Source organism: Podarcis cretensis (genome assembly GCF_951804945.1).
Source record: "Podarcis cretensis genome assembly, chromosome: 6".
Taxonomy (NCBI): domain Eukaryota; kingdom Metazoa; phylum Chordata; class Lepidosauria; order Squamata; family Lacertidae; genus Podarcis; species Podarcis cretensis.
The window spans coordinates 95,985,645-95,998,817 of NC_137175.1; the positions used below are offsets into that span (position 1 = coordinate 95,985,645).

At 45.4% G+C, this 13,173-nt stretch overlaps 1 protein-coding gene across 4 annotated transcripts in view; it reads right to left on the bottom strand.

Moving 5' to 3' along the window:
• ABL2 (ABL proto-oncogene 2, non-receptor tyrosine kinase) overlaps positions 1-6,789 on the bottom strand; it is a gene marked incomplete at its 5' end in the record, with an annotated part of 51,859 nt that extends 45,070 nt beyond the window's left edge. For all 4 annotated transcript variants that reach the window (XM_079981174.1, XM_079981173.1, XM_079981172.1 and 1 more), the window contains one exon: positions 6,561-6,789. In XM_079981174.1, coding sequence (XP_079837300.1) covers positions 6,561-6,789 — 229 coding nt within the window. The remainder of the gene's footprint in view (positions 1-6,560) is intronic.
• Between the last annotated feature and the right edge of the window lie 6,384 nt (positions 6,790-13,173).

A 13,173-nucleotide genomic window follows, 5' to 3' on the forward strand; every position in this document is an offset into this window, starting at 1 on the left:
AGAGTTTTCCGTTTTTTGAGGTGCTTCGCAAGATGAATTTCCCTTTGGGCTTGCTTCGCAAGACGAAACGTCTTGCGAGTTTGTTTCCTTTTTCTTAAAGCCGCTAAGCCGTTAATAGCCGCTAAGCCGCTAATAGCCGTGCTTCGCAAGACGAAAAAACCGCAAGACGAAGAGACTCGTGGAACGGATTAATTTCGTCTTGCGAGGCACCACTGTACATAAAAAGACCACAGAGTAACCCCAGGATGATATACATGCTGAAGACAACCCTTCTGAGTAGAGTGGAAGGAAGCCACTTGTTCCCAGAAATGGAAGCAAATTCTTCCCTGTCTCTTGCATACATTACAAGCAGAATAGCAGGGTAGCAATACATTGAACGTTGCACTATTACAGTATTTCCTTCTGTGCAAGCATCAGTTTGTCCTATGAAACAATCCCTCCTCTCCTCCCCCATGTGAATCTTTCAATCCCCCAGGGCCAAATTCAGGGACATGGTGGGGGAGGAGGAGGGCAGGGAAATCCTGTCATGTAAGCAGGGCTTCCGCTGACGTGACTCAGCAGTTGAATCCCGTAAATGGATTCCATCCTTCAGACAGATCACAAACAGGTTTGAAGTTAAGTATATATATTCAATTATATACTCAAGAGAACTGCACAGCTCCCTTAAATTTCTATCTGTATCATGGATGTTTTCTAAATACGTACTTTATGAATTTACGCTTAACATTTGTAGATGTTCATCTAAAAATATACTGTGCAAGATGAACTAGCGTGAAGGAGAAGCATCCAGGTATCTTCTGTTCCTCACAATTAACTAGTTTTAAATTTTCTGTGTTAACAACCTGGAGTTCTCAGGATCTTTACAGTTTTAACATTTATTTTACTTGCTCTTATTTTTTATTGATGATGGGTGATTTTGATTATTTTTAGTTTGAGTTAAGTAATTTGGGATATGCAATTTGTATTATGTCCAACCCTGAGATCTACAATTATGAAGGCCAGGCCATAAATATGCATAATAAATAAGCCTTGTGCGCCACACCTTGAAGAATAACGTTTTATTATGAACTATAATCCAGTTCATGCATCTGATAAAGCATTGCACCATAACAAAAATTGCTAATCTTTTAAGGTGCCACAAAACTTTTTATTGATCTTGCTGCAATAAGCACAGCTACTCTACTGGAAACCTGAAATGAGTTAAATTTAAGACTAGAGTGAAGTAGGTACCATCTCAGAATCTTTGAAAGGCATCTACTACATCACATCCTCTTTCTGCAGGTTGTTTCATCATATATACAAGACATCAGCGGTTGCTGTTAAGTACTGCAGTGATATTGGCCCAAACTAAGGTCATTGACAGGCTCCTTTGGAACTTACTGGCTGATTTATCAATATGACTTTGGCACAGTATTAGGCAGCTTTATAGTTTAGTTATCTGTTTTGTTGTGTTCATACTACTGGTAATTTTGATATTTTTGCACTGATTGTGCTGCGGCAAATTGTCAGTTACTTTGGGCTTCTTTCTGGAAGGAAAAGCAGGGTACAAATGTGAAATGAAAATGAAACTTCAGAACTTACTCTTTGACCACGAAGACAATATTAGCTAGTGCTGAAGTAAACCCACAACTCTGATGTAATGAGACTGAAGGTACATTCTTTCACCTTTGGTGGACATGCCCAAGGATTAAGACATTCTGGGAGATGATTTATAACGAAATGAAAAAGGTATGCAAATATACCTTCCTGAAGAAACCAGAGGCCTTCCTCCTGGGCATGGTCGGCCAATTGGTGCCAAAAGAGGATAGAACTTTTTTTATGTATGCAACAACAGCAGCAAGAATACTTATTGTGAAGTATTGGAAGACACAAGATTTACCCACCCGGGAAGAATGGCAGATGAAGTTGATGGACTATATGGAACTGGCGGAAATGACTGGCAGGATCCGAGACCAGGGAGAAGAGTCGGTGGAAGAAGATTGGAAAAAGTTTAAAGACTATTTACAGAAATACTGTAAAATTAATTAATGTTAGAAAAATGTTAGAATGAAGTTATATGGCTTCAGTAGAAATGTTATAAGGAATCAAATATAAACAGATTAATAGAGTATTAAAGGAAAAAATAAGGTTAGAATGTGTTAAGATAATTATAGGATAGAAAACAGAGGAAGATGGAAAGGAATTGCTGAAACAATTAACAGAAGTGGAATACAAAAAGGGAGGTGTGAGGAGGTCGTTGAAATAAGTGAATGAAAGATAAGATATTGAAATTGTTCGATGTGTTTTAAACTGTTTTTGTTTTGTTTTGTTTAATGTGTTTGTGTTATGTTTTATTTATCTTTGTTGTTTGTAGTGTTTAAATTGCTGGAAAACTAATAAATATTACTTTCAAAAAAAAAGAAAAAAAAGAAGTGAACCCACAACTCTGGTTGAAGTTTCAAGGACAGCATCCTACCCAGTACTCAGCCTATACCCCTACATAGCTTGTGTACAACAATCCATGTGAACAACATTTTATTGCGAGTACAAGCAAAAACCATGACTTTGCAGGTGGAGCATGTCCAAAACATATGTGAAAACCTGACTACATTAGTAACACTTCTCTGCCAAGAGCCCTGACACCTTGCCTTGGAACTCCAGCCACAAACACCCTCTAATCTGACAGTTGGGGTGCACAGACAGAGAACCCCATACAAGTAAGTAAAAAAAGAAAGGCAATATAGACAATGCAAAATATAGCTGCTGTAGCTGTCTGCCTCGACCTGCTTTATGGTTTTAATACTTTACCTCAAATAATAGGGAGAAGAGTATCCCACACAGAAGAAACAATCATCTCCACATGCAGGTAAGATCTCTGTTGGCAAAGGCCAAGCCCTCCAATCCAACTGTAGCTGGTCAAACACTTTGGAGTACTTTTGCTTTGCAAGTTCACAGCCCTGGTGCCTTGCATTACTGCCAGTGTTGGAGGAACTATTCAGGAATCACAGCTATATCAGTTGTTTCTGAACAGCTAGAGTTCAATTGCAACCACCAACTCAGAAGCCAGGGCACTCTCCACTTCCCCCATGTGTGGGGGGCAGTGGGTGGGTGGGGATGGCTGTGCATGCAGGTTCAGCAGTGTTAGAAACTGATATATGAAAGCTAGGAGCTAAATGGCACCTTAAACCTAGGTTATGGGTGCAACAACAGAATGTCTAGGCGCGCTTTTTATAACAAAAAAAAACCAGCAAGTGAATGAATTGCAGCTAAAATATAGTGTTCATTTTTCACATGGTCTAGTCTTTTTTCCAGTCTTCAGACAATAGCTAGAAGTAGGGAGGCAGAAAAAGGTCCCTCTTTCCTTCCACTCTGCAGTTTTAATCTGAAATCATAGGCGCAGTACTGCTCCGAGCTCAGAAACTGCTTAATGCGCCTAGAACCATGGGAGTTTAAGGCACTGGGTTCAAGGTCTATTTATTCCAGGTACTGAGTATTACTAGATGCCCTTTCAATCTCTTCCCTTTCCTCTCCACAGGCCACACCCAGCTCCACATAGATCACAAGGAAGGCCCACCCCATGATCAGCAGTGACCAGAATGCCTCCTGCCTGTTCTGCCATGGACAATGACAACCTTACTGACCCTAGACAGGAACCAGCACCTAGGAAAGCTTTAAGACAGATAGGTATGCAACAGGCAGCAAAGAACTGGTGCCTGTTACTCTGCTGTCTGAAGGCCCAAGACACAGATGCCCTGCTGGTTAACAACCCTACACATATCTTTTCAGAATCCATTACACCCTAGATAGTGTGGAATAAAGGCTATGATTTTGCCACATGCTGGATGGGGATCTCCCCCCCCCCCCGCCACATGCTAGGAAGAGCTGAATTTGGCTGGCCTCAGCAGGTGAGAAGGTATGATGGGCTCATGATTAGTAGCCCAGGAAGCTATGTTGCTGATGTGTTGCGTGGCTTCTTCTGCCCTCTCTTTACGTTCAGTGCTCAAAAACAGTGCTTGAGCAGCCTAAGAAGATTCAAATCCCTATTGGTACATATGCCTGGGGACTGGGAGCAGCAGGGATATTTTTGTCTGTTCCATTGGGGATCATGGAGCAGGGGCACTGTGGCATCATTGTGTGCGTTACAGGGAGGTGTTCCGGAAAATGTCCTCATCACTGCGAGTTCATTCACTCCCTCTTTGTGTAGGCGGCATTGCTGGCACATTTCCCCAATTGGTGCGCCTTGTTTGTGCTCCTGCTATTTTTGCACTGTTTGGGGGATTTTCCAAGTGGTACATTTTCCCACCCCCACTCTGCATTAAGTGGGTATATGATACAGCAGTTGTTACACCAGCATCTCCCCTTCCACGCAAAGCATATTTGCCGTATGGAAGTGGCTCTACAAATCCTGTACCAGCTACATCCTCCTTTCCTAGCAGTTTTCAAAGTGTGCTCCAGAGAACCCAAGAAATTATGAAATGGTTCCTCAATGAACCTTGGGCAAGTTTTTTTTAAAGTGACTTTTCCACCTATGCTCACTTTCCCCTGAAATGTACACACACGATCAGAGCATTTGGTGTATTCTACTCCATTTCATGCAGAAGAGAATGGTTGAGGAGCTGAGCAGATCTGGCCAGCACTCAACACAACTTTAGGGCATATCCCAGAATAATGTGTAAAGCACAGACGTCCACAGGTGTCAATTCCACATGGATTTATTTATTTTTTAACATAGAAACTTTTAAAATCATAGTTGTAAGCTAGGGAACCTGCTGTATTCTGCCTACATAACCATAAACATAACCAAATACAACTCTCCTTGGTCAGGTACTTGCCATCCAGCTAAAGTAGTTCATGAAGCATCATACATATGGATCTCAATCAATCCATTTACAACAAAGACCGCTTGAACTTAAAAGAAATCATAGTCAAATGTGGTAAAAATCACAAGTAGTATTACAAATTACTGAAATTAAGATAAATTGGAAATCATCCTGAGGAGGGGTTCAGAGGCTTTCTGTTTTGGACTAACTGCAGCTTGTCATGAGTGGTATGTAAGTTTTATTCGGAGTAAACCCATTGCTATTAATGGACCCAATTTAGACATGCTGATTAATTTTAATGTGTCTATTCTGAGTAAAACTCAGTTGAATACCACGCATTATACTGCAAAGTTGCTATCATGCTACATTAAGTTTGTCAGGAGATAACGAAAGAACAATAACAAAATAAGTAGTCAATACTGCTTTTTCACCTTGATATGCAATGTGTTTCTTAATAGCATTACACCTCTCACAGACATACCCACAGCCTCCCAGCTACAGATGCTGACTTTTTCCTCAAGAGAGGACACACACAGTTCTCTTCTCTGCTGGTAAAGGTCATCACAGAGCAGACTGTTACCCTAAGAGCAGAGCTGCCATCACAATGTCACCAAAGAATGTAGAAAGGAACCCTGATAAACAGTGACCATAAGGTTCTAAAATAATGTAATGTCTTTGGCACCTCCATGGGGTCACGAAGAGTCGGACACGACTAAACGACTAAACAACAACAACAGGCAATGCAACGCATACGTCAGTTGCCACAATTTGTGACAGGCACTTTAGGATGAGGTTCATCCTTACCAAAATTAAGTTTATCAAGACAATCAGGAGATAGGGAACGAAAAGGCAGCAATTGACAGAGCAAGGGTGAAGGTGAACCAGAAGATATATCAATAGACAAACAGATGTTGGCAGGAAGCACACACACACAAAATCAAAACGGGAGGATCTAAAGCCTGCTGTGGAAAACAGCCCAATTACAGATAAAGCAAAGCATTTTGTTGCAATTTCTAAAACATATCACGCAACTATAGCAACATTACTAACACAGGCCATTCTAAAGGGATGCGCGCCTCTGACCTACATCTGTAGCACCAGAACATTTAGATGACCTTTAAACAACCCAATCACTCAAGTGTGTAGAAAACATGAAAGCCGACCATATACACAGATATTCCAGGGGAATAACGAAAACTCCTATGTATTCCAGAGAGGCAGCCTTGTTGTGTACTGCAGCAAAAACCAAAAGAACACCTAGAAGAGGAATACATTTACTGTGGGAATAAGCTTTCGCCAGGTCGGTTTGCAGCCATGGGAGGACGGCTCACAAGCTCAAGAAACCCTAAAGTCAAGCATATGCCCTGAAACAGTTCAACTGGAGCCACGATCTTGGTTCAGAGCAGGATACCTGTCAAGGACAAGGTGCTTTGGGGGCGGGGGGGGGGAGAGCATACAACAGGGAAGGGCTGCTGCCTACCTGCTTGGCCGGTCCCTCCCCTCCAGGCATCTAACAGGCCACTGCTGGGAACAACATGCTGGACCAGGAAGACCTTTGTCTGATGCAAGAGAGCCATTCTTCCTGTTGTGTGTTTTGGAGCGGGGGCGGGTGTGCCTGCCCGTGGGTGGGTGTGTGTCCCCCCCCACCCCCGGGGAAAGGAGGAGGCTTGGCTCCCCGCCCCCCAGCGCCACACCCACCCGCTCCCAGCATCGGCGGCAGCCTCCTCGCCCCCCCCCCCCGCCGTTCCCTTCCCACCTTACCGTGTTGGGTGAAGATATTGAAGCCGCTCTCGGCCCCTCGCGGGGCGGCCGCCTCTCGCCTCCGGCCGGCGGGCCTGGCTGCGCTGCCCCGGAGCCCCCTCGGCTGGGGCTGGGAAAGAGGCGGCGGCTGCTGTGGCTGCTGCTGCTGCGTCGTCGTCGCCCCCGCCGCCGGCTGCTGGAGCGCGGAGGAGGCGCCCGGCTCCCCGACGCGGCCCACCTGCTGGCCCATCCCCGTCCCCCGCCCGTCTCGGGCCCCCGCCACAGCCCTCGGCCGCCGCCTCGCGCTCACATGCCGCCGCCGCCGCCGCCGCCGCCTGCCACGCTCCTCCAGCCGCGCCCGCCCGGGCCCGCTTCCCCACAGGGCTGCCCTGCCGCCGCCGCCGCCTCTTCTTCCTCCTCGCCACCGCGCTCCGGACAGGCCCTCACCGACTCGCCCCCTCAACCCCCGCCGCCGCCGCCGCCGCCATCTTGACCACAGAGCTGAGGGGGCCAGGGGCAGAGCGGCTCCTTCTCGCCCACCCTTCCCGCCTCCGGTCCTCCAGGGGCGGCCGTGGCTCCGCCCCGCGACGTCCGCGGCCCAACGGGAGCCTCCGCCCCGCCCCATCCTATCCCGCGCACGCGCACGGGCGCGCCTCCGCTTCGCCACTAGAACCGAACTTTAAAATGACGCCTAGGATAAGCGGGATAAAGAGCCAAATGTACATTTGATCATTATTATTCCTAATAGATGTTCCCTCGAGTATTGGGAAAGGGGGGGGGAGTATTCTCATTATGCCATATTTTTAAAAACACATTTTAAGATTAATTAAAGTATTTATTTAATGCACTTTCTAACATAAAATCCATTCGAGAATAGAGGGAGAGGTTAGAAACATATTCTTCTCCTTTCTTGAAATGTTTTTGTGTGCTCCACCTTTTGTTTTGTTTTTTTAATTGTTTTATTTTAATGGATGATAGTAATAGAATTATGGTGCTGGAGGAGACTCTTGAGAGTCCCATGGACTGCAAGAAGATCAAACCTCTCCATTCTGAAGGAAATCAGCCCTGAGTGCTCTCTGGAAGGACAGATCCTGAAGCTGAGGCTCCAATACTTTGGCCACCTCATGAGAAGAGAAGACTCCCTGGAAAAGACCCTGATGTTGGGAAAGATGGAGGGCACAAGGAGAAGGGGACGACAGAGGACGAGATGGTTGGACGGTGTTCTTGAAGCTACCAACATGAGTTTGACCAAACTGCGGGGGGCAGTGGAGGACAGGAGTGCCTGGCGTGCTCTGGTCCAGGGGGTCACGAAGAGTCGGACACGACTAAACGACTAAACAACAACAACAACAATAGGAGATTTGAAGTGCAAGTAGATAACTAGATACCGCTCCGGTGGGAAGGTAAACGGTGTTTCCGTGCGCTGCTCTGGTTCGCCAGAAGCGGCTTAGCCATGCTGGCCACATGACCCGGAAGCTGTACGCCGGCTCCCTCGGCCAATAAAGCGAGATGAGTGCTGCAACCCCAGAGTTGGTCACGACTGGACCTAATGGTCAGGGGTCCCTTTACCTATATTTGTGTAAACGTTATCACCATTATTAACGTTATCACGCGGGTGGCGCTGTGGGTAAAAGCCTCAGCGCCTAGGGCTTGCCGATCGAAAGGTCGGCGGTTCGAATCCCCGCGGCGGGGTGCGCTCCCGCTGCTTGGTCCCAGCGCCTGCCAACCTAGCAGTTCGAAAGCACCCCCGGGTGCAAGTAGATAAATAGGGACCACTTACTGGTGGGAAGGTAAACGGCGTTTCCGTGTGCTGCGCTGGCTCGCCAGATGCAGCTTTGTCACGCTGGCCACGTGACCCGGAAGTGTCTCCGGACAGCGCTGGCCCCCGGCCTCTTGAGTGAGATGGGCGCACAACCCCAGAGTCTGTCAAGACTGGCCCGTACGGGCAGGGGTACCTTTACCTTTACCTTTATCACCATTTTATTTGTATGCCACCTGTCCGTAGTTAAAACCAGTGGGGGGATTTCTGGGGGTGCTCAACGGTACGCAATACCGGCACCTTTCTTTCATAGAAGAAAAACACTGGTTAAAAGTGTGGCACTTCGTCTTAACAACTTCAGGGTTGTTGTACCAGCACAGGTTTTTTTTTCCTAGAAGAAAAGTACTGGTTAAAACCATGTTTAAAGCAGCTTTCAGCATGGAAAAAAATAATAACTACAAAAGTAGCCTTAAACAATAAGCAAAACACTTTTAAAAAGTACACAAAATTGACTAATGAATCATAACATTATGATTTATTGACACATAAATCATAAGAACAGATAAAAGTAAAGATACATAAAAAGTAGTATCAATAACAGCAACAAGACCCCACAGCAAACCCCGCTCAGCAGGACCCCAGCCCAAGACCTCTGGAGCTACATGGCACACTTCATCAAGCAGAATGTAAATGTAATTTTTTTGGTGTTTGCTCAGCTTTCAAAGCAGCTGCATTGACACCAGAGGGCATGTTGAAGATTTCACTGCACAAGATCAGTGGGGGAGAGGAAGTGGAAAAAGCGCTTGGAGAAAAGCATACTCACAGGTGACAAGTTATGTTTTGAACATAATCATTTTGTCTGGCTGACTTCAGGTATGACCATGCTTAGCTCTTGACTGATATGATGTGTTAGCCTTTTGTTTATGCACCCAAACCAGTGCTGCTGGGAACTGAAGATTTTGGGCATAATCCAGCAAAACATAAATCACAACTAGCCCAAATTCCACTGAGTCTCCCAACAAGAGCTGCTCAAATAGAAAAGTCTTTCTGGATTGTACCACATACTGCCACATTGCGGGGGGGGGGGATCTTACAAAAAATGAGCATGGTGGAGGGGAAAGTTGCGCAGAGTTCTTCTTCTCGTTTTCTGTCTGCGGGGAGGGTTTATTCCTTCATATAGCTGAGCATTCATTTATATGTTTCCCTTACCAGCAGACAGTCCAGGAAACGTTTTGCCACAAGTTGTCTCAAAAGTCTTCTTGCAACTTACCTTTACTGGATTTTGACTTGGTTTCTCTTATTAATATTCATTCCTTGACCCCAAGGACTATGTCAGCTGGTAAGACATAGCTCTTTCTTGGGGAATGTGGTGCTCAACAATTGGTGGTTAAGCAACTGCAGGAACTCTTGGATGACACTGATTTTCTGGCCCCATTTAAATCTGATTTCAAGAGTTACGTTGGTTTAGAAAATTGGTCACCTCAAAATATGACTTATTCTAGGGGAAGGGCAATATTGCTCATTCATGCAGTGATGGGAAGTTTTGCTTCTGCACATGATTCTGGCAAACCGCTCTATGCTGAAGCGTTCCTTCCTCACCCACCCTAGAATGTTCAGTTCACATTGAGTTCATGAAACATCGTACCCTGATCTGTTCTCAATGCATGGTTAACCACATCTACGGAATGCGATAGTTATGTTCTTTTAAGTCTTGTTATATCAATCACTAGTAATAGTTTAATAAGGAGGTTTTCATGCCTGTCCAATTCTGTGTTCCCTTTCCCAACTTTTAATCTATTGATGATTAATGCCTATATGCAACCCTTGCATTGTATTTGTGTTAACCAATCAGCAACAAGCACATATGTGACAATGCTGTAATATTCAATAAAAGGGACTCCGCGAGACATGCTCGGGAGATGCCTCCCGTATGACACTTGTCATTCGTCTGTCGTTTATTTCAACCCAACAATGCAGTCCTTTCAGCTGCTTTTGATCACATTGGCCACAATATCCACCTGGTTTGGCTCTTATGAGGCAGTGTGTTTGGGTGGCTCTGCTGCTACTTGGCAGGTTGATTATATCCCTGTCCAGGAATGGGTGAAGTTCATCACGGGTGTTGTTAGCCACAGAGACAACTTACGCCTTCCATGAGTGATGGAGCTATAAGTTTTCAGAGACTATGAACGTGCTTTTTCAAGTGGAGTATGACCTTCATTGAGAACAGGATTTCTACCTAACGTCCTAACTCAAGTATCTACCCACCCACAAAGACATTATCATCATCACCATCATAATTTATTATTTATACCCCGCCCATCTGGCTGAGTTTCTCCAGCCACTCTGGGTGGCTTCCAACAAAATATTAAAATACAATAGTCTATTAAACATTAAAAGCTTCCCTAAACAGGGCTGCCTTCAGATGTCTTCTAAAAGTCTGGTAGTTGTTTTTCTCTTTGACATCTGGTGGGAGGGCGTTCCACAGGGCGGGTGCCACTACCGAGAAGGCCCTCTGCCTGGTTCTCGCAGGGAGGGAACCGCCAGAAGGCCCTCGGAGCTGGACCTCAGTGTCTGGGCAGAATGATGGGGGTGGAAACGCTCCTTCAGGTATACTGGACCGAGGCTGAAGTCTTGTTGGGATTCAGTCTCTCAGACCTCAGCTCACTGCAGCATGCAGGCACCAGTGGAGCCTAAATGGACTCGCCTCATTCCAGTGCTAGAGACATAGAATGTGACTGATGTATTGATAGCACCCAGGTCCAAACCCCTTGATGAACATTGGTCTATCAGTGGTGGGGAACCTGTGGTCCTCCGAAGTCTCTGTCTGATCTCTTCCCAGGTGACACCTCCCCAAACCACACCATCACTGGCTCACACTTTATTTTTTGGCTAGATGGAAGGTGTCCTTGCTGAAGAGATGTGTGTGTAGAAAACTTTGACTTGTGTGTGACAGGGCTATAGAGTTGCATGTTACCCCACCCTTTGCATGTAACTCCTGGAAGGTTATCTACTAGGAAATATGGCCCTCAGGATGAAAAAAGTCCCCCATCCCTAACTGGCAGCGACTCTTTGGGATTTCAGGTCAGGATCTCCTAGCCCTATTCAGGGATGCTGGGAACTGGATCTGGGATCTTCTGCATGTAAATCACATGCTCTACCACAGTGCATCTATGTGGGGTTTATTGTCTGTTTGCTTGGTTGTAAGTTGCTTTGGGGAAGATAGTGAATGACAACTCAAATTAATAAAATAGTAATACCACTGATTTAATAATAATACCACCATGGAATCATGGGTGATATGCCAATTTCGCAACTTCAGAGTAGGATATAGAAGGGCTGACTGAAAGCTTAATTGATCTGGTGCTGAATAGGGTTGTGACTTGATGAAAACAACAGGACATTTCAAAAATATACTGTAGAGTTACCTTGGGAATGGGTTGGGACTTATTCAAGGCTTCAGTTCAAGGCAAATTGTATCACTGCGGCCTTATGAAACTGTAGGAGGCAGAGACCTGTTATACCAACTAAATTCCAGGTACTGAAAATAGCCATGAGTATTTGGAGAGGAAAATGCACTGCTGCATTGTATAATAACAATACGAACTAGATCTTCTGGAAACTAGTGAAAGGCTGAGATATATTTCCAACAAATGAGTGATGGTGGGGAAGTGCTATTAAAACAATGGCAGAAGTTTCAATAAAGCAGGGATGGAGGAAACTGAGGGATATGACAGCTTTAAACAATGGCAGAAGTTTTAGAAAAGGACTGGTTGGCGGTTCGAATCCCCACAACAGGGTGAGCTCCCATTGCTGGGTCCCTGCTCCTGCCAATCTAGCAGTTCAAAAGCACGTCAAAGTGCAAGATAAAGAGGTACCGCTCTGGCAGGAAGGTAAATGGCGTTTCCATGCGCTGCTCTGGTTCGCCAGAAGCGGCTTAGTCCTGCTGGCCACATGACCCGGAAGCTGTACGCCGGCTCCCTCGGCCAGTAAAGCAAGATGAGCACCGCAACCCCAGAGTCGGCCACAACTGGACCTTACGGTCAGGGGTCCCTTTACAATTTATGAAATATTTGTTGGCTCCACGTCCTTTCTTTCTCACAAGGCAGCTGAGGAATGAAAGAGGGGAAAGTTGCAAAGGAACTGAAAAGGAAAAAGTGGTTGTTTTGAGTGGCAGAGGTCTAAATAAAACAGAGAGGAAACTGGTGTTTTCAGACGATGGCAGAGGCATGAGTGAGCAAGGGAACACAGGGAAGGGGCTGTTTAAAACAATATTTTAGGACAGTGAGAACGGCATTCAAAAAGACTTGTGTCAGCTTTTTGTGTTGTACTCATTCTGTTATTTCTCCTTGTTAAAACTGAGTTTTTAAAATTCAAAAATACTCAGTGTCACACCATCCCTGCTCTACTTAAATCTCTGCCATTGTTGGAGCACAGCGAGGAAGGAGAGGCACTGAAAATGGTGGGGAGGCTGTTTTTAAACTTCTCTCTCTTCCATTCCTCAGCTGCCTTATGTGAGAGAGATGAAGGATGCAAAGTCCTCAAATATTCCATAGTATCTTCCTACAATCATGTATTTAATGCCTGGTATCATGTGTTATCTTCAACATGAAGCCCCAGATTCAATGCAATAATTTAGAACAGGTATTTTATTAACAAGCAAACACCCATATATGTACAACATCCATCAACTGAATTTAATTTTCGCTAACATACTTGCTCTTCAGATTCTACCTATCTTAAAGATACGATAACATAGATCAGCTTGGAGTGTGTGTGCAAAGGGGGCTGCACAATAGGGGAGAGACTAATACATGGAAATAGGGGCGACTTGTGTGCATGGGAGAGTTGATAAAGTGTGGTGGCAGATCCGCACAT